Source organism: Tyto alba, unplaced genomic scaffold (assembly GCF_018691265.1).
Source record: "Tyto alba isolate M040663 unplaced genomic scaffold, T.alba_DEE_v4.0 Super-Scaffold_7, whole genome shotgun sequence".
Lineage (NCBI taxonomy): Eukaryota > Metazoa > Chordata > Aves > Strigiformes > Tytonidae > Tyto > Tyto alba.
In genome coordinates, this window is record NW_024881328.1 from 30,904,952 (window position 1) to 30,931,104 (window position 26,153).

A 26,153-nucleotide genomic window follows, 5' to 3' on the forward strand; every position below is an offset into this window, starting at 1 on the left:
GCCTCGCCACCCTCACAGGGAAGAATTTCTTCCTTAGAGCTAATCTAAATCTCCTCTCTTTCAGTTTAAAACCATTCCTCCCTCATCCTATCCCTATACTACCCAATAAAGAGCCTCTCCCCATTTTTCCTGTATCCCCCTTTAAGTACTGGGAGGCCACTATAAGATCTCCCCAAAGCCTTCTTTTCTCTAGGCTGAACAACCCCAAATCTCTCAGCTTAAGCTATATTTCCTGATCATAAAACAACATTCACAAATCTAATTACTAACTTCATATCAGGGTCTCATTTATGAAAAAGTATAAAAATGTAAATGAAGTGTTGCCACATTTCCTAAATGGTTAACCATGTCAGCCACGGAACTGTATCATACCTGGTAACACCTTCTGGTAACTTTTGCCACAAACAGCACTCTCATTTACATAATGCTTGTAACATCTACTTACTATTTATGAAACCTGCATGAACAGAGCTGTAATTCTAAGAATGGGCATTCTCCCTTTTACTTGGAAGATGAAAAAGGGTAAGGGAAGGAAAATGCAACTGACAACACACTGTATGGAACTGGAAAAAAAAATTTTGCTTCAAGAACACAAGCAGGATTGAATAAAGAACCTCTGCTTCACGTCTAGACATGGATTTCCAAAAAATACAAACTAAAAAACCCAGAAGTTACAATGTGTCTCAAATCCATCCTTTATCCTGTTATAAACTCAAAAGAAACGTAGCCATTAGAATCCCAGGCAGTTCCCACATACCACCTACACATTGCTGAGGATGCAAAGTTAAAACAGCCTCACTGGCATCAGCTGACATTATGAAAGTCCTGAACTTCAACTTACTCTCCTACCATCTTTCCAGCTGCTAACGAAGGGATATCAGTATGCTACCCCTCGGGGTGGCTGCCATCAAATACTTCAACAAGAGCAAAATATCTTCTTCTGCTGAAGTGAAAGTGTCATGGTGACTGACCCTCAGTCAGCTCATTCAAAGGAGAAACACATCACAAACAATGGTGATGTGAAAACGAAGAATATTTATTAAAACAGAAGAGTCCACAGGAGCTAAAGGTAGCTGCCAAGAGGAGACGGCATCTCAGAGCAGTGGATCTAATGGCATGGGACCTTCCTTCCAGCAGTTGTTAACCATCCAAAACAGACCATCCCCTAAGAGCTCTGAGAAAAAACACAATTAGAACCCTTACTATTAAAAAAACCAAACAGCAGTGCTGTTCAGCCAAGTAACTTAATAACATACAGCAAACCAAATATTTAGAGGGAAAGAACCAAACTTGTATTATTATAATCATCTTTTTTTGGTCCTTCTGGACAGGATCAAACTGTTATTTTCCATGAAAAATTAAACAGCTTCCAGAGACACCCAATGATTCACCTCTGGGTAAATCAGTTACAATCTCACACATGCTCCCTGAGAAAGGATCTAGCATTCTGAATATACCTGTTATTTCCTTCAGATTTCAGGGACTTATAACAACTTGGGAAGAAGTGGGGCTTCCATTGGCATTTCCAATAACTCTTAAAAAAAAAAAATCACACTACTTGAAAGTGCTTCCTCACTTGAAATCCAGACTGAACAGACTCCACTGCTTCTGCAGGAGAGAAAGCCAGATCTGTACTCCTCCATGACCTTACCAGACTGCTATAGATCCAGGTGCCAGGAGACTGATTAAAAACAGGCATTAGAAAATTTATGTCCCATAGCACCTTGAAGGACTGGGGCTAACTACACAGATGCAGATGATTTCTCTTGCAAAATCTATTCCCTGTGGAAGCCCATTCCATATGGGATTCCTAACTGAATGTATTCTTACTTTTCTACTTTTCAATTGACTGACATTATGGAATTTGGAAGATCAATTGCTTCCGTAGGGTTGATGTTATCTTTGGCATCTGCTTCCATCCATTTAAGACTCTTCTTCCCACCTCCTTGTTCACTTCTGTCAGGATGGTTATGAGATCCTTGTGGCTTGAACAAAAACAAAGAAAAGTTACATTGAAATACATGCTACTTGCAGCTAAGCTAAGAAGCTGAACTATGTTTGCTCCAATAAAGTGCTATCTCAGGGAAGGCTATTACCTTCCCCTCACCCTGTCTGTCACTGAAATTGCACGCTCCATTTTGTAACCACAGAATTCAGTGTGCCTGGGGAAATAAAAGCAACCTCCATGTAGCATCACTACTGGAAGATGCAGACCCCTGCTTTGGTTATAGTCAGAAGAGCCCAGTAAGATGAAACAGAACTTTGAATATGCATTCTCCACACTCTGTTCTGGGCACCATGAGAAAGTGACTGATGTCTGAACAGAAATTCTATTTTCTAAATCAAGTTTATGATGCATATGGGAGGAAGGCAACAATGAAAATTATGACTAAAAACACTTATTTTGTCTGCGCAATCACTCAACAAAGTCACTTCTCATTAGGTGTCACTGGAAGAAAAATCATTTATCAGTCAAAAAATGTTAAAATCATGCACATATGTACACATACTTGTCTACGTGTAATGTTCCAGCATTACAACACTGGTTCTGTTACAGGAAAACTAGGGCAAGTCACTTGTGCTTTGGTTCATGTGTATAAGAAAAACAATGCCCAATTCCAGATTAAGTACTGTTCTACACTGTCTTGCAGGTGAAAAGTATTATACATCACAAATGCAAAACACTGATGTTTCAGCACAGCATGCTTAAGCGTGTGTGTCTGCAATACCCCAAATGTACATGCATTGAAAATAGTACTTACAGTGGGCAAAGCAACTCCATCTTGTCACAGAGGCATTGAATGTAAACACTGCCAGTCTCTGTACAGCGGTAGCACTCATAGTCTTCCACTGTAGCCATGCCAACCAGGATATCAGCTTGATCAGGAATGGAATTCAGAGGGGTAGCGTCTGTCTCAAAATGGCCAGAGAAGTCTTCTTTTACTGTGACAGCTGGATGACCTACAGAGCCTTGGCAAGCCTGGATGAAAAACAGCTTGGGTTTGCCAGCAAGAGAAGGACAATTAGATCCACTGAAGCAGGAGACTAAATCTTTAATATTTACAAACTCATGATCAGCTCCTTTTATTTTGCCTTTTTCACCATGGGAAAAAATGAAGCAAACAAAACAGTCCATGTTACTATGATCTTTTCTGCTGTATTCTTTAACTTTCACATACATTTGCTTTGCTTCTAGATTCATGTACTCAGCTGTCTCAAACTGAAGCCACTTAAAGACCCTCTTCACAGCCTCTGGGGGAAAAAAGTCAGAAGGCACTTGTTAAACATAAACAGTGACAAGGAAGATGCTGAAGCATCAGTATCTGTGTGGTAGATCAGATATCAGAAGTAGTGTCCAGATTTCACCAATAAACTCACCTGACTGACTCTTAGCCCACCAAATCTAATTAGAAAAACCCAAATGCCTAATTTTAATTTTTTTAAACATAACTGGGTTAAGCATCACGCTACCTAAAACAAAAATAGGTTTCAATTATTTGATTAATTGGTACAAATCAGTGAAGCTAACTGTATTAAAGCAAGCTTTAACTGTTCATTGCATAGTAAGATGCTTAAGAACAACACTTAGCAAGTTAAAGAAGAGGTACCTCTTTAGAATGACAAATTCTGCTACTCTTAAATGACATAGGTCCCTCATTCTGTGAGATTGATCAATACAGCAAAAAGGAAAGCAGAGTAACCCACTAACAAATGCTAAGCTGATTTCTCAGCAAATGTTGACTTAATTGTTGTATGGGCAGTGAGAAAGTAGCTGGGAATCAAGCAGCCTGTAGACAGGCTGGATGGAGTTAAAATATCAGTGATGTGTGCTTTCATGAAACAGATTTTACTTTTTTTGAAAATAAATTCTTGTTTATCTTAAAAATGACTCTTGCAGGAAGACAGGTTTTAAGGAAAATTATAAAGCAGTAGCATTTATTTGAGCATTAAAGAGAATTTAAGGACTTAAAAATATTATTCCATGATGGCTAAGAATTAAAAACAATCAAAAAGTGAAAGGTGGAATAGTAATCTCTCCTTCACTATTCGGTACATATGACCAATTAAGACTTTGTTTTTTACCTAGAACACAAAGCGATTAATTCTTTAAGCCACCGGCTAAACTGTTAGAAGTGACATATGTTCTACTGTGACTGTCATTCCAGTTACTCTGGAGGCAAAGGAGCTCAGTGGACGTCATTACTTTCCACAGGAAAAATCAGATAATTCTTTCAGAGAATTATCAGAGAAAATACTAAACCAGTAATTGGATTTAAAAAGTACTTACCTCCATCTTTTACTGTTCCTTCTCTGGCTTCATACGGATTTTTAAAAATGTGGTTGTTAAGAATGACACAGTAACCATGGGGGTTATTTTTCATCTTATATGATTCCACAGGCTGTGGAAACAAAGCAGATAAGAAAGCAGTGCCAAACATCCAAAAGAGAAATATGCTATACATAGCTTGCTGGTCCTTTGTGTCCAAGCGCAAAAACACTCATCAGGGCCAAGGTACAAGAAAGGAAAAACCTAAGAATACAAGCTAGCTTCAGAGGAGAGGAATCTGCTTTGTCTCCCTTAACCCCTCCTCCTTTCTCTCTGTGGTTAGGATATGATTTTGGCATGGGAGAAAGTGAGTATTCAGAAACACAAATTTACATGTGCAGAGGAAAAGTTTCTGCACCCTACCATTCCCTCTGACAGTCCTTGTGGGTTTCTAATGAGATAGCAAATTCTGTTCCCTTACCATCTGTTCAGGAATATCCTGGCCAGGACTTTAATGTCGCAGCCTCCACTATCATTAAGACTGTTTTTCTTCACACAACAGCTACTCCTTCATTTCTTGCCTAAAAGGCTGCTGACATCCAGGTCCTCACAAAGGAACAAGGCTTGGTCTTGTTTTGAAAATAGGAAGTGTTCCCAGGTCTACATATAAAGCCAGAACCCCTCTTTCTCATCTCTTCCACTTGCTTAGTCTTAAGAATTCATGCTCCCCCCTCCCAAGATTGTGATAAATACTTTAATCTCAAGGTATTTCTCACCATGTGTGGTGTCTCCACCTCTGCTCCTTGTCCTGCTGGACACACAGACAGTGGATAGTGGAGTTTTTCCTTAGAATCATTTTCTAAAAGGGAGAAAACAGACAGAACATTTTGGGACTAAAAAGATCAATTCTCCACTGTGCATATTCCAACACTCAAATAAACAGTACAAAGAATGAGGCGGAGGGTGGCTTCCACATCACTGAGACAACATCATTTTGTAGAGCTGGGATAAGCAGGGTTCCAGTTTCACAGACTGCTGGTTACTGAAGCTGTGAAGAGCTATACTCCATTTCTTCTCTGCTCTTTTACTGGTAGCAAGATCCAGATAATCAAAGGCTGAATGTAAGTAGTCACCTCAGGCAAGCCATTCACTAGCATCTCCACTATGGGATACATAAGTGAAGAGGAGACACATTTTTGTAGTGGTACACCACAGATAGTTCATTTACTTCTGAAGCTATCATCTCTTCTCCAGAAAACATTACTGTTTGGGTGGATGCACCAAGGATGCAAAGTATCAGCATAATGGAAGATCTCCTCAAAGCAACAGAACACTTCTTTGAACACAACTGCCTGATGTAAGTGAAGAAATCATCAAACCCATGACTCTGCCCAAGGAAATAAATCACAGTATCCCTTTTACAGGTTACACATATGTGTTTAAATGTAATTTAATTGTCAGGGCAACAAGATCTACCAGACATGCTCTTTTTTTATTTATTGAGGGGGATAAAATATTAACAATACTACTAGAAAGCCATTCCCCTGACACAGGGCTTGCTTACACCAGCCACCCTTGTCAATTTTCTTGTGCTCTTTTAAAGACACAAGCATAGGTCAGCAGCACAAAGACATGCTGGGGAAACTATATGGTATCTCTGCAGGGAACTGCACAGGCTGTGTAGATGTGTTTAAGGAAACACATGTCCTAAGTCATCTGAAAGGAGATCCTGGGGAAAAATTTGATAGGTCTCAGTTGTTGTTGGTTGACGCATCCTGCTTCTCCAAGAGTAAGGCCTAGCTGTGGTGTCAGAAGTCAGCACCTCTGCTACAACAGCCCAGATATACCTAAGTCCTTGAAATTTTACATTCGGTACAGAAAACTAATGGTTACACTTTAGCCAAGTACCTGGTCTGCAGGGACTTTTCCTTTGACTAAGAGCAAACAGCCTGGCTAAGAGAAAACAATTCTGACAATCTCCCAATACAAGTTTTCCCAAGGCAACTGCTACTTCTAGGCTCTTTCAGTGACTGAAAAGCTATGCTGGTCCAAAATCACCGCTGTACTGTTTCCTAAAGAGAAAAAACTGTATTTAGGGCAAAGAGGAGGGAGAAGCAGACCAATTACAAGTCACAGAATGTATTTCAAGGAGAGATACAAGAAAGTATGATGGGATAATAAAGTAGCAGAAAACTTCAGAAACCACAAGTACCACAAGAGCCTCTCTGCCTACCCTAGGATATTGTAAGGTCTCTCTCTTATCTCTGAACTCCTAAGTTTCAAAGGATGGAACCACAAAAATCACAACACCCCGCCCCACGTATACTCTTCAGCAGCAGATTATATAATTTACCTTTTTTTTTTCCTTCATAGATATCAATTTTTTTCTTTATGTCAGCTCTAAATCCCTTTAATATATCTTTCAGCACTGCCAGGTCATCTTCTTTAATTATCCCATTTCTTTCCATTTCCAGTAAGACCTTCAACATTGACTGGTAAAACAAGAACACATAACCCAAACTCATACAGTGACCTTCAATAACTGCAGTATCAGGCACTTCTTGACAGAGCAGAAGAGAACATCCTCATTCCCAGAGACTGACAGCTAAAGATCAATTTCTTTTTCCTCCGAACCTCATTAAAACAAGGGTCAGGATGCAATGCAACTGAAGAAACACATCACTAAGTTTAAGACAGGATAATTAGAAACTGCCTATGGCTAGGTTATCCTAGCCTATCAAAGCACTAATGTAAAATGTTGTTACATGGCATCCTGTTGTGTCCCTGTGTTCAGATGAAGTGCTATTACATCATTTAGATGTGCCATTTTACATTTTCTATTACAGAAAATGCATTCAGGGCTACATTTGTTTTTTGAAGCTCGATATTCCACTAAATTGGAGGTAAATCTGCTCATTTTCCTGTAGGTGACACAATACAAATAGGACTATTAAGGAAGCTTCTTAATAATACCAGGCATTTTTATAACTGTTCATTATTTACAATACAAGTATTAGACTAGCTCATCAAACCTCTTAATACTTTTGTGGGGAAGTTAAAAAAATGCTGTTGGCCCAAATTACAATAAAGAAGAAAAAGTACACAATGACATACAAAAATTTGTGGTTGAACTCACATTAGAACTCGATTTTCTGTCTCCAAACCATTGTTTTTCCTCCAGCAAACATCACTCTTCCTAGATACAGCATATGTACAAATGTCTTATAAATGCCAAGCAAGGATGAAAGGAAGAGCATGATGGGTTTTGCAGAAAGAAAAGATTAGAGAGATAGGTGGTAGAGGGAAAACAGGAACAGGAGAGCAAAAAAGGGCAGAGAAAAGATACAATGAGAAAAAAATAGGGTCCATTCTTTCACATGGCAGCTATCGGCTAATATCACAATTCTTTCAACAACAGATTTTAGTGAGAGCAGACTTTCTCTTTCTTCCCTTCTTATGAGAACTAGCATACTCTGAACTAGCCTTGCTGGAAAATTTATTAAGATTATTTTGCATACAGCATTATCCTGGAGCTTGTTCTTTGGTATTTGTTCTTGGAGCAGGAACTTCACGTGCTTGACATCTTCTGGAGTCAAGTCCTCTGCAATTCCATATAACAGTTGCCTGGCAATAAAGAATAGAGAAAGACTGATTAAGAAAGTTATGAGAAGTAAATACCACAATTATACATCTGAACTGCAAAATGTAAAACTCACAGTGTCAGGTAGTAATGCTGTAATAAATACAATTATGCTGGGATATTCATAAGACAAGAATGCAGATGGAAAACAAGACAGTACACAACAGAACTGTTGTACATTTTGCATGCAAAGGTTTACTACTTCTGTGTTTACCTGTAGGCCGACACCTTTGCCCTGCCAGGGATCTGAAGCTCTCTCTCCATCTCCTCTCGGCTGGAGCCCAGGTGGGCAGCCAGGAGGTCCATCCGACTGATCCGGAACAGCAGCTCCTTCAGGAAGGACAGGCTCCCCGCCTCGATCATCCCTTTCTTCTGCAGCGCTTCGAAGAAGGCCTTGGGCTCTTCGATGGCTTCCAGCTGCCTCATGGGGACGTGCTCCAGGCTGAGGAACTTCAGAGCCGCTAGTTCATCTGTGATCAAAGCCTCAGAAATGTCAAAAAGGAGTTTGTGGAAGCCTGTGCTCATTTTACATCCGGATTTGAATCTAAAGACAAACAGAAGTTGATTTAATTGTTAGTGACAGCAGTGCAACAACACGATTATAAAAGGTATCACATCATGTAGAATAGGCCAAAATAAATGTATGCAATCAAAAGTATTTCAGTAGGGAGAGGCCATCTTGCTATCATAGCTCTGATGCTTAGCTCTTCTGGTTCTCTTGACTTAACAAGGAATATAAAAAACTCTGCACTAAGTGAAGTTGACAGAGAAAGTCATGGCTTCCTAGGGTGTATCGAGACAGTGGGAAGTACCGATGCACAGGATGTACAATCCTGCCAGGTTGCTGCTGTTTTGTTTTGTTCTTTTCAGTTTTACTGTGGTTTGATCCCATTTGGGAACAAGAGCCACTTACCAGTCTGAAATACAGCCTATGTAGTAAATGAGACTGCCAGGTTTTACACCATAACAAAGATAAAGGTTTTACATCCTAACAAAGATGGGAGTCCACATGAGTATAACTCTTCTAAGCTATCTGGCTTCTCCTTTCTTTATACACTGCTTCTAACCCTGGTCAGTATAGCCAAAGCACCTCTTCCTGTTTTGGATTATCTGCATCAAGTAGAACTCAGTTACCAGCTCTCAATCAATTTGTAATACTCAAATAAAACAAAAAGAGCATCAAATACCACCTCCCTTCTCCACCACTTCTACCATCAGCTTTAGAAATATTAAACTTGGCCTATGGGTCCAACGTTTGAGCACAAGCACTAGTTAGAAAATACCAAGTGTGAGCCTCCCAACTATCTCACCCTGGCACTTAAAAGACCTGCTTCCACTGCCTCACTGGTAGGAGAACCATTTGCCACTTTATTCTTTCTGCCTTAGACCTAGGACACCTAGGAATCTCCGAAGAGAAATTCTACAGAAACACATTCCGTAGAGGTCTCTTGTCCCAGTGAACTCACTGGGACACAGAAAAGTTAACAAAACCTCCTACTCCTACACTACCGGAATATTAGGCAATCCATTTCAATGTTACTACTACTGCAAATGTTTCAGTAGCAGGGCTAGTAACTCTGTGGTAGCCCAGCTGACTAACTGAATTAATACTACTGTAAATATTAAAAAAAAAAAAAATAGCAGATAATTGTACTCCCCTCTCTTTCAAGGACCACTGTACAGCAAAGCAGCTTTTTGTGGCATGCCGTTGGCCAGCATTCTGTTAGATGAATCTTCAAACATTTGTCTATCAAAAAATCTGGTAAAACAGCAAAACATGCATTCTGATGCAACATACATAATTCATGCTCTGCCCTGTTTTCCTAAATCCCTTCAAACCAGACTTTTAAATAGACTAGAATCCATACTATTCAGCCCCTATCACCACAAAACCACTAGTATCTGAATGAATCATATGCGCTTAACTTCATGATTCAAGGATCTCAGATCTGAACTGTGTATTTTTATATCCACACACAAAGAGAATAATACTTTCTTGGTAGCTAGTTATGAAGTTACCTTCTTTCTCACATAAATCATGCCTTTTTTTTAAGATACAAGGCATGTGCAAATAAAAGTAAATCTTTCTGGTAAAGGGAATTTTCATTTTTATTTCTTAAACACTGAAAGTTTCAAACTCACAGAATCATTGCAATTAGAACAGATGTGCTACATGCACACTGTATTTAAGCCTGTCTGTAAATACACGGAGCACGCTAAAACAATGTTTAACTGCTTCTGTCTTTTTCTCCTACTTTATTAAATTAAAGATACAACTAATACAACAAGCAAACTGTTTAATTATTAAATGACTATTATTATTTACATCACTTACATGGGAGGACAGGCTGAAAGACTGCTGGACCAACTCTGAAGAAAGTGCAACAGCCATAGTGTCTAAAGTTCCAGGAAAAGTACTGCATATTGTACTATGGTCTATATTGTCACATGACTTACAAAAAGTATGTTATAACAGTGTAATAAGGTGTGGTCATAATGCAGCAGTTCCCTACTCCACCTATCATGGTTCCATTTTCAGGAAATTAATTATTACAGTGCTTGTGAGAAAAACTGGTAAACAAGCCACAAAAGTAACCTGGTTTCACTTTTGTTTTAAGGGGACACACTAAACAGAGTAACCAAGACTTTCTAGCATACACCACAGCTCAGTACATTTGCTCCCATACATAAATTCTAATTAAAAGACAGTGAGGGAAGGGTGAATCAATGATATTTTCCCATTCAAAAATATCTCAGTCCCACTGTCTTGCTGTGTCACCAGATCCTCCACAACTTACCTCCTTCCTCTGAAGTCCTTCTCCAACTCACACTAGTCTATTTCTAACATGCACTTTCATGGAAGATAATTTCCTAAATCAAAAAGAGAGTCAACTATCAGCACTGAATTCAGTAGTGGTACTCAGTGAATACAGGAAACTGCAAGGCTAAACATTCATTTGAAATTATTTATGTAATATACTTCCCCATTTAAAAGAGAATTTAAGCAATAATTAACTTTTGGCATTTTCACCCCCTTTGAAGTGTAGAACTCTGCCTTCCTACCGGGAACCTTACCACTGATCTGCTGATTACCAGTATCTTCCTTGCAGCAGGAAATATATGATTAGCAATCAGTACCAGACTCTCTGAAGCTTGTGAAGTCAGCATTATGAAGAGAGACAGTTAGGAGAGCCAAAATTTGTTAAAATTTTGCGATGAAAACAATCATTCATTGATGCCAACCTATCCACCTTTACAAACTCAAAATTGTAACATACCCTTTGATAGAATGAGGCATAAAAATTCCTTCCAAAAGGCATATGCTAGTAACAGATCAAAAAACGTGTCTGACTTATTTCACTGGCACGAGCTGTTGTTTTATCCAAAGGCTGGGAGCCACACAGAGGGACACAAGCACTGTCTGATCTTCAGGTCCAAAATGGTTCCATCTTCATGTCATCCCAATGCCTCTGCATCTCTCTGCATCAGTTTCTCTGTGCCTTAACTGAATCAAGACCCCAGTTACTGTTTGAAAGAGGAAGCATGCTGTGATCAGCACTGTGTGGAAAGTTTTTGCTGACAAGACCAAGCCCAGGTTGGCTCTTTCCAGAGGCTTCTCCAATCACACAGCAGTCTCAAGGACCAGCCCTCCTGGCACAGTTCTTCCTCTTTGTCCCTGCTGTTTCACTTCTCATTTCCTCTTGCGCCCTTCCTCAAAATGTTCCCAGCCTTTTGCTAACTTACAGTCCCCATTTTCGCGCAGCTCCCCTGCACCCTGGTTTTGTCCCTCCAGCTTCCTCTAGAACTGTCTCAGTGACCCAATTTATTCCTTGTACAGCAGCCTGCCAAAAATTCATCTCTCCCAGAAAGGGTGGTCTTAAGGAAGCGAAAATGCCGAGGCTCCTGACTACTCAGCAACTGTGGTGACTGTGGCCTCTACAGGCACAAGGCAGAACACACAGTTCCTGCACAAAAACCGACAGTTGGGGGAGATGGGATACCAGAGACTTGTGGATGTTACAAATTCCACTTTAAGATCATGATCTTCCAGGATACCAACTTCCCAACAGAAAAGCTCTTTTTACACTAGTTCCACTTAAATCTGTCTAAACAAGGGTTGCACAAGTCAAAACCCTTCTTTAATTTTGTAGGTGGAGAGCATGCACATGTGCATATGCTTCCATATGCCATTAGTAAGTCTCAACAGAAACTAACCACATTTGGTTTTGTTCTAGGCTGATTTCTTTCTGGCACAGCTCTGCACGACTAGAGTTACACTGACAGTGTACAGTCTGGACAGCAAAGAGCAATGAATATCTCACTCTCCCCTAAGACTTTCAAACTGTTATCTTACCATATACCACACGTCACACAGAAATGTCAAAAAACCTTGCTGAATGGCAGCTACAGTTATAGTGCTAAGCCTTTGGGCTTGTGCTGATGGAGTACCACTGCATGCACCCAAGTATTACAGTGTGCAGCCATATAAACACAACCCTCAACAAACACAAGCAAAATACACTGAAAAGTATAAATGGTAGTATAAAATGTGTTTGAACAAACCTTATTATGAGCAAGGGAGTCTTTACCAGTCTTTTACACTTCACAATTATGGATCCCTCTCCCCACTGAACTCAAGGCAGAAGTCAGCTTAGACTCTTTTCTCTTTACACACCTATGATTTAACTGGAGATTATCCAGGCAGAAGTCTCTACAGAGAAAACAATGTAACATGATGATGTTCTCTGTCTACCAAACTGAAAAATGAAAAAAAGATCCCACAAACAGGGTCAAAATTGTTGCCAGTGTTTACTCTGTACTAATAAAAATTCACCTGTTATCTGAACATACAAAAAAAGAATGCACCAAGTCTGAACAGTAATTGCAAGCCAGAAACTTCATGATTCTATTACAATATGTTATATATTCTACTAACAGACAAAACATTTTCTATCTGTGATGCAAAAGTGACTTCAAAGTGTGCCAGCCATACTAACTCATAAGACTCAAAATGCAAAATAGGTTACACAACTATCAATTCTTCATGATTGAAAGGGACTATAATGTTTTGGCAAACTGGCTGCATCTCAATGCTCTACATGATGCAAAATTCCCCTCCTGAAAACCCTAGATAGTGCAAGCTGAAAATTGTGTCCAACAGCACTAGAAAGTACTCTTTCAAATCTTCACCCTAACTTATGGCTAATAATCGTATATAGCAATCAGTGTTGTGCTGGAATAAACTAAGTTTCACTTCAGCTTAAACCCTGAGGCAGTTAAAACCCCACTGATTCATGCAGCCCAACAAAGCACAGGAGTCAGTCAGAAACAAGGATAAGCCTTACCCCGTCACCTGACTTTTAACTCACCAAGCTCTTAAAAAGAAGTATGAATTTAATGCAGTAACAAACAGGAAGGTCACAGACATAACTAGTAAATGCTTATAACAGAACAACATGACGTTATTTCAGTTAACTTGCAAAATGTTCTGTTAGAAGCTTAACAACAAGGAGCCTTTTTTCTCATGTGGTTGCATTTTAGATCTTAAACCAAGAAACAATAATCAGAAAATTTAATGCTTAACAAAGTTAATTAGTCCGATAACCCTATACAGATACACTGTTGAATGCCATATTTCATAGAGTGTAAATCTTCTACCCTAACTTCTCTTCACAGAAGCAAAGGGGAAATGACAGTTCACAAGGTTTCACAGAGAGAATACTACAGAGCATTTTGGCTTTACTCAGTTTTGGAAAAATCTCACTATACAGGTTTATGTGAGCCATTAGATAGTATCAGTGTGCACTGTGGAACAAATTAACTGATTCTCCATTAAGTTAACTGTAGTTTAAATTAGAGATGGAAGAAATCCTTTTCTGCTTACTCCTTAAGCTTTCTCCTCTTCATTCCCACCTTTGTATTTCTCTGTGAACATAGCTAGTGGATTTAGAGGCAGGATTTAAAATTGTTAGCCTGCAAAATAAAACACAAACTCAACCAGACCACTAGCAATCCTGGTTTAGATGTGTAAGGCTGCACATAACCCTTATGCTGTCAGAAAAACACTTATCTCTGCAGTTTGTGCAGGTACAAAAATCATTTAACAGGACACAAGCATGCTTCTCCCAATCCTGCTAACTCTGAATATACAGATGATGTAAATAGCTGGCATATGGACTGTGTCTCTTCCAGTTTCACAGTTTGTTTGGCAGAAAGTTTATGACTCTTTGTCCTGAAGCTAACAGTTCCTCAGGATTCTGGCTAACTGCCTTAAAACAGGTAGTGTGGTGAATTGCATTTGAATGAGATGTGCTGATAAAAGGTTGTATTTTAAAAGCCTCAATGTTGCTGTGAAGGGGGAGGGTCTGTAGGTATTGGGAATATAAACTTTCTTCTTAAAGTATATGCTGGCTGGGGCATCTGCTTCTTTGTCCCCAAGCGGTCAACACGTCTGCCCACATCTTCATTAACTTCTGTAAGAATCGACAAAATATCTTCACCCCTATGGCCAGAAAGAGAGCAAAAATTTAAAAATTACTTCTTAATGAGCAGATAGCACTCCATTTAACACCTCCCAAAGTATCTAGAAGATACAGTATAAACATTTAAAACACAAAAAAGAAAACACATCCTTCTCCCCAAATTTCTCCTCTTTTGTTCTCATTTGAGTCACATTAAAAAAAAAAGACCATTTCTTACTCTGTCTTGCTTGATCCAACTAGTAAAGGAAATCAATGGAATAAAATATTTTTACCTAAATCGACTTGAGAAGGAGATGGTTCTGCCTTAAAGAATACAGACGGTAGGTTTTGAGGTTTTTACAATAAACTTCACATTCTCCTGATTACCTCTATGGTACTAGCAGTGCTAATGTGTGTTAATGAAGATACTCCCATTTTTCCATGGAAGAGCTAAGCAAAGTATTTACCTTGGTACCAACAACTGTAATTTGCTGCACAGGGCTTGAATATACCAAGCACCCTGTTGAATGTGCCGGAAAGAGACATATCCATCAATTGTGGCCATGCCTAGGAGGAAATCAGCCTCTTCAGGAATACTTTCAGAAGCAGAAATGCTTTGTTGCATGGAAGACAAGTCAGGAATTCGTGCATCAGCTTCAACATAGACAGGACACTGTATCTCTTTACCCTGACACGCTTGGATAAAAAAGAGTTTGGGTTTGTCAGCCAGCTGTGGACATTGTTTGGCAGTGAAGTGGGACATGATCATGCGGATTGATACAAGTTCCTCATCTTTCCCATAGATTGCTCCTGACTCTCCATGAGATAGAATACAACATATAAAACAGTCCCTGTCTTTGTGATCTTGCAAACGCTGCCAAGTTAGCATGAGATCTTTAATCTCCTGAGACGTCAGATCTGTGTAAGTCCTCACATCCAGACCAAGCCATGTGAATACTCGCTCTAGTTCCCCTGTAATTAAAAAAAAAGATAAAAGTAAAAATTGAGGAGTAGAAAACCATTTTATGAAGTCACCCCTCAAACTAATCTGAACCGGGAAAGACCTTACACCCTGACACTTCTGCAGATTCATCCTTATGAATGCTTCAACTGGGGCTCAACTTAAACGCCTCTATGCAAATGCGCGTAGCACAGGGAATAAACAAGAGGAGCTAAAGACATGCACACGCCCGAAGGGCTACAGTCTTATTGGCATCATGGAGATGTAGTGGGATGGCTCCTATCACTGGCATGTTGGAATGGAAGGAGACAGGCTCTTTAGGAAGGACAGGTAAGGGAGACGAGGAGCAGGGGATTGCCTTCTACTTTAATGACCAGCAGAGGAGAGCAAGGAGCCCTGCCTGGGGATGGATGAGGAGCTGACCAAGAGATTATGGGTCAGGATAACTCAGTGGTTACTCATCCTTTAACCCTTCCTTCCCTAGGACACACAAATGACATAATTTAAACATGTATCAAACATTTTACTCCTTAAGAATATTAACTAAAATATAGACAATAAAATATAGAGCTATACTAGATAATCAACTCACATGGGGAAACAGAGAGACTAATCCTCCAAAAATCTCATTTTAGTAACTTACCAGCATCTTTGCCAGAACCCTTCCTCTCCTGAAGAGACTTATCGAAGTTAACATTATTAATAACAAGACAAAATCCTCTGTGTGGTCCATCCATTCTGTAGCTTGTCATCCTCTGTAGAAAGGAGAGGAAAAAAAAGCTTACAGCCTCAAAGAATTTCTTCAAGTTACTCATAATTCCTTAACATGTCTCAAAATTGGCATCAAAAAACTAGAGGCACCTACGACTGAGTTCCTTCTGAAAAGCTGGAACTCAGTGGTGCCTCCTTGTCTGAAAAGACTTGGAAGAAGCCTCAAGCACACTCTGTCACTGTACTATGAAACTGTAGAGAAAAGGTTTAGCAGCTGGGCTGGTCATCTGTATGCAAAAGGGAGGATTCAGCAGCCAAACTCTGCAATCTGAATTGACGATGGCGATAGAAGTTCCCTAATGTTTCCAGTGTCATGACAATATTTTAACTTTAGATTACAGAGGGTTCACAGTGAAACTATAGGATGTTAGACATCTGACATTTTTTTTGAGAGCAGTAATGAATCCCTGGAGCAGGTGGTTCATACTGATCCACTGGAAAGGGATGCAAGCAGAACCGAGACCTCAGAAGTGCATAAATCTGCCACACTACCAACTTTGCTAAGACTTAAAAGTTATCTCCCACTCTTAAGAAAGAACATTTTAAGAACCAAAGAGTCACCAAAACTTCAAGTACCATCTCTTCGAGTCCAACCTCAGGTTAAAATCAAAACCTCCCAACGCTCCAGTTCCTTTCTGTTCACTAGAGAGAGCAACAAACATCTGCTTTTGTGCATTTTATTAGAACAGAATGAAGGCAGCACTCCAAGCTCCTTCCACAGCAGCAGGAAGTACTTTTGCTACAGCACTCTGAACATCAGGTGATGAAAAAATACATTATAGAACTTCAAGAAATTAAATACTTATAAATAAACGCAGTAACTTGCTCCCTCAATATCCACGCTCATCAGAAGGCAAAAGCCAGAGGGAGAACTCAGTGGTTACACTACTGTACAAGCTTAAAAGTGCACATAAGGCTTCTAAGAAGGGATCTCACAAAAGTAATCTTCTATCCTGTACCAAAACCTCTAGTTTATTGAGGAAGATTGTTACATGCTTGCAGCAGCTTACTAAAAACTCTTGCCTTCTTTTATCCTTCTCACAAGGTCTTTGTATGGTACCCTTTATTGCTTTTTATTTCAAGATGCCCTGAAGCTTCTAAGCCAGATCCAGAAAGAGAAAACTGTGAAGCTATGTTTGTATCCGTGTCTTGCACATTCTGCTGCCATCTCCAAAATGAACAACTTAAGAAAATGCCAAATGTTTTGCCTGGAACAGGAAGACAAGCAGACGCACCGATGTGTGGATAACATCAAAGCTATCATGCCTGTTTTGACTCCACCACACCTTTCAATATTAAGGTTCTGGCCTCCAAGGTTAAAATAGTCTCTGAAACATTGCAGTTGATCAGATACATCAAAAAAACTTAATGAGACACATAAGTACTTGCATGATAAATGTCATTACAGGGATGAAGACCTCACAGACTCAGGTATTCAAAAAGAAGGATTTCAGAGATTGTCTCAAACCTTGGATTCATTTTCTACGCTGTTGAATTCTCCAGGCAGCACCAGGTTCATTTCGGAGAAGCCTTGCGTAAGATTAGCTGCTTTGTTATCTAGGAAGAAAACCCAGCATAGATATTTATGAAGAGAAATCCAATATTGGTGGAGGTAGCAAAAAGGAGTTTTGTTGCAATACAGCACTTTTTGTATTTGAAATTCTGTTTCATTGAAAGGAATAATTCCTCTGTATGAGATAGTACCGTTGTGTTCAAATGATGTATTCCAAACATGTCTCCAGTTATTTTTACTATATATACTTCTGTGACAAAGACAAGGTTTCTGTTTTTATTGGTATTGTAGAACAAATATATCCATGGTACAAGGATAGATTCTACTTGAGACATTCAAATGAATTTTTCATTTGGAGATCATCTTAGAAATAATCAGTACTGTAAGAAGGATCTGCAGTGTTACTACTGAAGCTCCCATTGCAGATTTTTCTTTTGTTTGTTTCTGAATCACTGTAATAACTCTCAAACTGACCTTCAGAGCAAGGCTGCATTGACAGAGATTGAAAGTGGAAAAAAGCTGACAGATGTTGTATTGCTATACTTTGCAACTGGTCTACTTGACGTGGAGTCACAAAGATGGATGCAAACTACCCACTGTTATTTGTACAGAGTTTTTTCAGAGATCTGAACCAAAACGTAACTTTATTTACTGCTGTTTTATTTATTTCTACTTCTGAACTACTTAAACCGCTTGTCTTCTTATATACAATTCATACACTATTTAAAGCATTCAAAACATCCATCTCTACCATACAACACTCCCAGGCTCCTCAACTTAACAATCTGCACAGCAAAAGAAGTCAGAGGTAAAATCCTGCACCCAAAAAAATAATATCTCAGTTTTATAAACATAGAGTCCAATTCTCTTGTTCTCCCAGTGATATTTATACAGAAATCTTGGTTTTCATTTTCAGGAAAGAAATAATCTTTTTGCTTCTAATCAGACCAGTCCTTATTTCACTTCCTGGAAAGGACACTGGTTAGGTTCTAGTAAACGACTGACAAAACACACAGGATTTGCCAACTTCCCCTGGCCTCTTTTACAGAATAACAGAAATCCTTCAAATCTATTTATGCAGAAAGCAAAAGACCTTTCCAAGAACACAGCAAGGTAAGTGTGTTGCATTAAAGCAAAATCTAGAAATTTCCCAGAGAAAGTAAAGGAATGCAACATTAAACATAAAAGTAATAAAAGCCAAACGTATTTCCAGAAATTCTTACCATTGATATTAGAAACGACAGATTTGATTGAGGTCTCCTATTTTTTGAGTAGGGGAAATACCGTGTTAAAAATCATTATTATATATAATATGTTTTCATACCAATTTTAGCAAAATAGGCTTAATACAAAGCTCTAAGTCATGAGTAGGAAAAATACTGAATTCCTAAGAGCAGCAAAGCATTTAACAAAGAAATTACAAAAGACTTCCCCACTTACAGCAAATCTCACAGAGCTGGAAACAACTATATTTTCTCTTCAGGACAAAAGGAAACAGCAAAGAATTTTCTTTTACTTCCAAACAATCCTCTCATTGTAGGGGTAAGCAGTCATTATAAACAATATAAAGGTCCCAACATAGTCCCATGTCAATTCTCTTCAACCGTCAATTATTTGAGTATAAATCGTTGTAACTAGTGATTCTAGTCCTGCCTAAGAGACACCTTCTAGCATTAAGTGTGATGGTTTATTATATGTCATGGAAAAAGTGTATAACCTCTCACAATTTTAAAGAAAAATCAAACATGACCATCAGGATTACGGAAGCAGTCTCTTAGTGTTTTTTAAAAATTCTTGTAAATCTATATTTTCTTAATTAAACTACATTTACTTTCTTACTGTGCCAAGTGCCACGCATGAAGGCTTCGCCAAACCCTCTGCACATACAGAGCAAATACAGCTCGAATCAGCAGTAACGCAAACACTTCTGATACTAAGCAGCATATTTTCCTCAGCTCTTGTCTACTAGAACTTCACTTCTGGGAAGTATCCTTAGTAAGATCACTGTTTTCCTCATTAAAACTTTCTCCCTTCCTCTTCTCTTCCCCAAAGAAGAGATCAGTTATAGCTCTGGTAAATTTCCCAATCTGACTGATCAAGCAAGGACTGGTACCTTATAAAAATGGGACCACCTCTTTCAGCAGTGGCAGAACTGATCATCAAAGTACAGTGTTAGCCTTTAGAGACAGTTTAGTGTTGATCAGCTGAAACTGTAAAAATCGGCACCAAGTCATTGACCCATTCTCTAGAAGGCACCTGTCTAGCTCTTTCACTCACTCATGTCTCTTCTTAACATTAATTTTTCCTCCCAAATGCACATGACCAATAGTAGTATTTCTGACTTCCAATATTTGATACTATATGCAGCTGTATTTTTTTACATGTTGAACAAATATGCTTGTTCCCTTCCTAAACCAAGTAAGAAGATTTGGCAAAAAAAAATCTCACAGCCAGTACAGTTTAAAAATAAAGACAAGAAAAAAAACCCAACCCCCCTAAACCACTAAAACCCAAGTTGACAGTATGTACCCCAGTGTACCTGTGGCAAAGTGAATACTCTGATGTTTCCAGTGTGAGACAGTGAAGATTCCTTGACTGGCAGCGTGTTCTCCTGCTGAGGCAGAGACACTAAGAGCAGAAAGAGACAAAATGAGAGAAGTCAAGTGCCTTTTAGTTAAATCAGTATGAATCTGCACATTAGGCAAATGCACTGAAAGATACATTAAAATAGAAATCAACTTTGAAATACACTCAGAAAGCATGGGGGAGTGGAACTCATGAAAGGCCAAATGCCCTTGCCCCTACTGGGTGCAAACATAGCTTCCCAGAATTTGTTTCCTAGTGCTTAAATAAATGGAAATAGAACTTCTTCACCAGGACGCTTATAGTCACTCCACAGGACATTAAATGAAGGTATATTAAAAACTGCAGTATAACCCTTGATAACGTGAATCACACATTTAATAATAAAGCCTACCATGTATCAGACACACATGCACACACAGTTTGCCTTGCCAGCTTATTAGTAGGCAACTGCCTTGTTGTAGTGTACGTTCATATACCAAAAAGTGCCTTTTACAGGACACATCATCATCTCAGTACTATTCATGCAGCAATGGAGGAGTGTGATATAACTATAAATAGATTTTCAGTTTCCCAGCCTGTTCTGTATGTGCTGGACTGCTCTATGTGGCCTCAGATATTCCAGCATGTCCCTGCTGGAATTCAGCTAGGAAGTAATGCAAGCTAGGGACTGTTATGCCAAATTTGTGTGTAAAGATGAGCAATCCCACTCTAGCTCCTGTTCTAGCAGTACACACATAGGACCTCAAGGTTCATTTGCCCAGACCCTTCTCATGCTTCCTGCATTTTAGCAAACTTACTCCCTGACTCTGAATTTCTCACCTTTTTCCCTTTTGTAACAGTTTACTGTGTCCAGGAGATCAGGCGAAACATTCATACAGATTTTCTCCAGCATCTGTACATTGTTTTCAGTTAAAAGGCCCTGTTTTTCCAGTAAAATCAGCAACTCTAGAGTAGACTGACAGCCAAAATGAGAGAGTAAAATATAGTTATTACTCCTTAGAACTCCAAACCTGCCTCAGCCCTGTCTGTCTCAAACAATCACATTATTATCTGCTTTGCTTCCTACCAACATGGTCCAAACAAGTCAATTTTACATCACTGTGGGAGACGGAAATGTTGCTCCATGGCAAGATACTGGTTGCATTATTATTTGGTATGGTCTTGTTTAAACAGATTCACCCAAACCATATTAATGACTCCTGGCTTCGAGAAGGCTTTACTGCTGTGAAATGGTATCAATGACATATGAACACGAATCTTCTTTGCACATAGCTCAAGGAAGGTGAAGATTTGATTTGTCACCCCTTTATGATCTAATGCAAGACTGTGGACTGTCAGTGACTGACTCTGGCACAAAGCACCAAATTCTACACTTAAGTCTCAACAGCTTTCTCCCTGCTAACCCTATAAATACTGACCAGTCTAGTTGCAGATTATGCCCTATTCTGCCAAATACTTTTCATGCTTTTTCTCTAATTTTCCCCACTCCTTCTTCCCTTCCCACCATAATCACATTTGGCTCTCTCCTCACATACAAGAATTATCCGCCGCTTTGGAAGACAGTTTTTCAGGAGGAATATGATATCCTTCAACATCTCATTGGTAATGTTCTCTGACAATTCATACAGCATCTGCCTGTAACAGAGATCCAGTGAGATAAAAGCAGAACAGAAGATGGTGTAGAAATGAATTTAAAAATGGAAAGGCAAACAGTACAGCATAGATGGCAATATTGGAGAGGACAGAATCCCACCACAATCTTACCTGTACGGAGACACTCTTCCCTTCTTATGCAGACATTCTTGCACTTTCTCCTTGGTGTAACCAAGTTTCTTAAGCAAGGAGTGACATTTAATTCTGTATAAGAGTTCAGCTAGTATGAAAGTATCTTCCTCATTCAGATATTCTTCAGCCATGAGAAGCTGAAAGATGTCCACTGCTGACTTCACCCCTTCTAGTTTTCTGAAGGGGAGCAAGTCAGTACAGAGAAATTTTAAAGCTGCTACATCTTCAGCCACCAGATTTTCATCAATGAGCAGAAGCTGCTGGCGGAACTTCAAGCTGGCACCATCCTCCATGTTGCTGGAACCACCAGTCTCTCTGCCTGAAAGTATGAAGCAAACAGTAGTAACACTTGAATGTTCAGTACAACAATCCTTGTAATAAGATTTCATCCAACAGCTGTTTGGAAGCCCTGAATTCTCTGCAGAAGAAGAGTTTCATTTTAAACAAATTTGAAACTTCCTTATCCAAACAAAAGACTACAACAAAGCCCAGATTCGGCAGAAGCTCTCAACAACCGGGTCTAAATTTGAAGTTAGCCCTGCTCTGAGCAGAAAACTGAGCTAGATGACCTCAAGAGGTCCCTAAATTCTGCTTTCTTTCAAACATATTCCACGTTCAGATCTTTGCTTCTCTCCACTGTAGGTGGGAAGAGTCCCTGCAGTAACTTACTACAACTCTCAGTGGAGAGAGCACAGTGGTTCACACATATTCTTTGATCTGCAGTCTAAGGGCTCATCCTTCTCTGGCTGTAGCAGGGAGGTGTTACTCTGTTACAAGCCTGACTCAAGCTGAGGCTGGAATATCCATCCATGTCCAGTCACATCTTGCTACCAGATTCTGTTTTAACATTTGGCATAGGAAAATCCTGAAGTCTCCCTTATAAGTAAATGCCAATTAAAATGTAATAGCACTCAGTCTAAATAGGCTCTGCACAAGCAACTCAATCTTATTGAAATTTAATAGAGACTAATCACCCTTCCATGATACCAACTTCTTCCATGTAGCCTAGGCAGCTCTTTTCTGCCAGTGGAAAGTTAAGTAGATAAAAAGGTGCTTCAGTGCCTTCTGCCCAAATGGGCAGGTAGGTCTTTAGTCTTTTGTTTAGAGCAGCTGGAAGTAGTAAAGCTTTCTACATGAAGGAGCACAAAAAAAAACCCCAAATCAAGCCCCAAAAACTCCCAAGGAAGGAGAGTAGGGACAGAACCTCTGAATCCAAACCCTTTGAAGCATCTGGGAGGACAGCTCAGCAGATAAACCACAGAGAATATCATAGCACATGGGGACACAGAGAAGAAACTGTTGCATTCTTGTGTTCAGGGGTAGACAGAAAATAAAATCCCCAAGTCCAGATGTCCAGTTAGGAAACAAGGTTTGACAGAACGCAGGAATCCTGAATTGTGTCCTGTACCAGTCAAAGGCTGTGCAACAAAACAGATCAGATTGCTTTTTCCTGTATTCAGACTTACTCTCTCATAGCTCAACAACTGTTCTTCACATTCCTTCTCTCCTCGTATTAAATCCCATGGGACACTCTCTTCACTTAAGCAGCTATCAAAAAGGTTCAGATCTCAACCTGTTACCTACACACAGAAACTATATCACTTCACAGTAAATCAGACTTTAAATTAATTTAGCTAAAACCTACTTTAAAACCCTATCTAGATGCTTTCATCAACTAAATTTAACAGAGTACCTTAGGTTAAACTGACAGTCTATATAATCCAGGTTCAAACTGAATTACAATTAAAAATTTAGAGATGATGACTTCAATGAAATGAGTTTAAAAGATAATTTCTTTAAGAGAACAGGGGCAAGGTGTGTGTATACCAGGTGTTACATAGTAATTTCATCAGTCAATGAAACTAAAGTAAGATCCAGCATAAATTCCTGTTTCCAGGTTTCCAAGTCTGTGTTGCTGCCATTCTTGGAAAGCTTTTTTCACTCCAAACACCTCCTGCTTGAGATTGGAATAACCACAAGACCTCTCAACACATGCTGCATTTACTAGGTGTCTGTACCTTCTTTTCCCCTGCTCTGTAGTGAGGAAATACTGATAGCTCACTGCCTGCTCAACCACTGCTCAGTTTACTGCTACGGTGTTTTTAGAACCCTCTACCACTTCATGCATTTTACAGGCCCTATATAAAACATCACAATAAGAGACAGAGTCCTAAAGCAAAGATGGAAAATGAGCAAACAATCCCTATTCCGGTAAAACAAAATGATGCTCACCACTCAGAACTAACATACCCGAGGCCCAGGACATACTGGCTCCCCAGGTTTGCCACAGCTCACTCTAACATTTACGGCTGGAGCTAGCAGGACATTAGCATGCAGAACAACGACACACAGAAAAGTGACAAATCAGCATCTCTAATTCATGTTTTGCGACATACCTTTAGAGGAGAACAATTACATAAAAATAATTAAAAAAAAAAAAAAACAATGAGGATTATCAAATTACTACATTTTCGTGTTAAAGTTTTATTGATTGGAGCACTGCCAGACTAAAATATTTCAGAATAATGCAAAAACATGGAGCATGGTGGAATGCCGAGGCTCAGCCCACAGCCCCAGGAGCGAGGAGAATGTTCAGCTCCGGCCTCCCCGAGCAGCCCGCACAATACCGGAAGGAAGGAGCGGGACCGAAACTCCTGGCCCAGTAGCTGAGCCCTTCCAGCGTTCCCTCGGCACTTCGGCCCCCGTTCTTACCTCTTACACGAACTCCGACGCCGTCCCCTCTCCCGGCAGCTGCTCGGAGGGCGGCGCTCAGCACGTCCCGGCCCATCTCCGGCCGCCCCGAGCCTCAGTGCTGAGTCACGGCCGCCGCGCTGCCATTGCGGGGCCGCGTCCCCTGGAGCGGGACGAAGTCGATCTGGGGGAAGGAATTGGGGGCACGCCCGCGGAGCGCGACACCGCTGGCCGGGGAGCGGGGGGAGGGCGGGCTCCCGCGGGGATCGGCCGAGAACGGGCCAGCGGACTCGCGGGGCCGCCCTTCTGCGGCCGAGCCCGGGCCGGGGCCCTCCCAGCACTCGGCCTCGGGGCTGGTGAAGCTCCTCCGCGTCGCCCCGGCCGAGGAACGTCGCTAGGCCGTCAGCAAAAAGCAACGGACAGCGCTTCCCGGACTAAGTACAAGAGGGGAACTGTAACTCTCTTCGCGTTTGCCCTCAAGCCATTTTAAAGCAGGCTACATCGCAAAAAAGCCCCAAACATTTTTGGCAAATTTTCTTTTCACTAGCAAGAAGCTTGAGAGTAGTGCTTGTGGGCGAGGGCTTCAATGCCATTTTTATGTGGGTCTGTTCCCTCCCCATCCCTGCTGCAGTAAGGGGAGGAGGAGGAAGGTGAGCAGGCCCTACGCTGTGCAGGCTCCTCATGGCTTTCAGCATCTCTGGTGACACCTGTATTCTCACACACTCTTGAGTCAATGAAGCCAGAATGGGGAGAAGCTCCTTGCTCATGCCAAAGAGCTGCTGTCTAACACACCAACAATGGCCAAGTTATCTGTTGGAACAGAAAGGTTCACTGTCCTTTATTCAGCCAGGTCACTTTTATCGAGCTGTAGAACATCACAGCCACATTTAACAAGCCGCAGAGGTCTAACAAGATGATTCAATCATGAATTTCAAGAGTTACTCTGTGGTCTAGAGGGAGACAGAGACAATCAGTCTGACCGCATGCAGATATTCTCTTCAGAAAATCAGCTTGAATTCCAGCATTTATAATTTAGTAGTAATAGTGATTTAATAGTAGAAGTAACAGCACCAGTTTTGCTAAATCATGATGCTGTTTTAGTAATGGCACCGATTCAAATCACATTTCTTCGATGCTTCTACAAAACACTAACAATACGCTGAGTAACACAAACTTTAAAATATGGCATGTACAGAAAGGCACAATCCACAAAAACAAAATTCCTAAAAGACTTCCAATGTCTTACTGATTCTAACACAGAAGCTGAAAAAAAGACAATTCTTAAAAACAGCCACAGAAAAGCTGTCAAATAATTCAGTACAGGAGATATATTTTCAGTGGAACACAGATACACAGCAGATCATTCACACATATAGCAACTTCTTAGCAACATCATCCTGCATGTCAGAAATATAAAACTCTGGATATCAAAAAAAATCTCAGAAAATGTCATAAAAAGCTTCTGTGATTCGGATATC

At 40.1% G+C, this 26,153-nt stretch overlaps 2 protein-coding genes across 6 annotated transcripts; both read right to left on the reverse strand.

The window, feature by feature from the left end:
- Positions 1 to 1,015: 1,015 nt before the first annotated feature.
- Positions 1,016 to 12,594, reverse strand: LOC104356172 (caspase-8). Of its 4 annotated transcripts, XM_033010808.2 has the most exons (10): positions 11,186 to 12,594; positions 10,706 to 10,778; positions 8,122 to 8,451; positions 7,786 to 7,891; positions 6,621 to 6,759; positions 5,044 to 5,126; positions 4,289 to 4,400; positions 2,763 to 3,252; positions 1,831 to 1,985; positions 1,016 to 1,174 (listed from the first exon to the last, which is right to left on the reverse strand). In XM_033010808.2, the coding sequence occupies exons 3-9, from the start codon at positions 8,430 to 8,432 to the stop codon at positions 1,856 to 1,858; spliced, it is 1,371 nt and encodes a 456-aa protein (XP_032866699.2). In that variant the 5' UTR covers positions 8,433 to 8,451; positions 10,706 to 10,778; positions 11,186 to 12,594; the 3' UTR covers positions 1,016 to 1,174; positions 1,831 to 1,855. The 4 variants fall into 4 exon arrangements, with proteins under 4 accessions (XP_032866699.2, XP_009963925.3, XP_032866697.2 ...); XM_009965623.3 differs by lacking the exon at positions 10,706 to 10,778 and having other exon boundaries at positions 1,855 to 1,985; XM_033010806.2 differs by lacking the exon at positions 10,706 to 10,778.
- A 689-nt stretch (positions 12,595 to 13,283) lies between these two features.
- Positions 13,284 to 25,111, reverse strand: LOC104359794 (caspase-10). 2 transcript variants are annotated; one of them, XM_033010802.2, is made up of 10 exons: positions 24,697 to 25,111; positions 21,964 to 22,303; positions 21,735 to 21,834; positions 21,019 to 21,154; positions 20,153 to 20,241; positions 18,837 to 18,873; positions 17,569 to 17,657; positions 15,973 to 16,084; positions 14,836 to 15,340; positions 13,284 to 14,409 (listed from the first exon to the last, which is right to left on the reverse strand). In XM_033010802.2, exons 1-10 carry the CDS (start codon positions 24,770 to 24,772, stop codon positions 14,247 to 14,249), a joined length of 1,647 nt encoding a protein of 548 aa, XP_032866693.2. In that variant the 5' UTR covers positions 24,773 to 25,111; the 3' UTR covers positions 13,284 to 14,246. The 2 variants fall into 2 exon arrangements, with proteins under 2 accessions (XP_032866693.2, XP_032866695.2); XM_033010804.2 differs by lacking the exons at positions 17,569 to 17,657; positions 18,837 to 18,873.
- Positions 25,112 to 26,153: the final 1,042 nt, after the last annotated feature.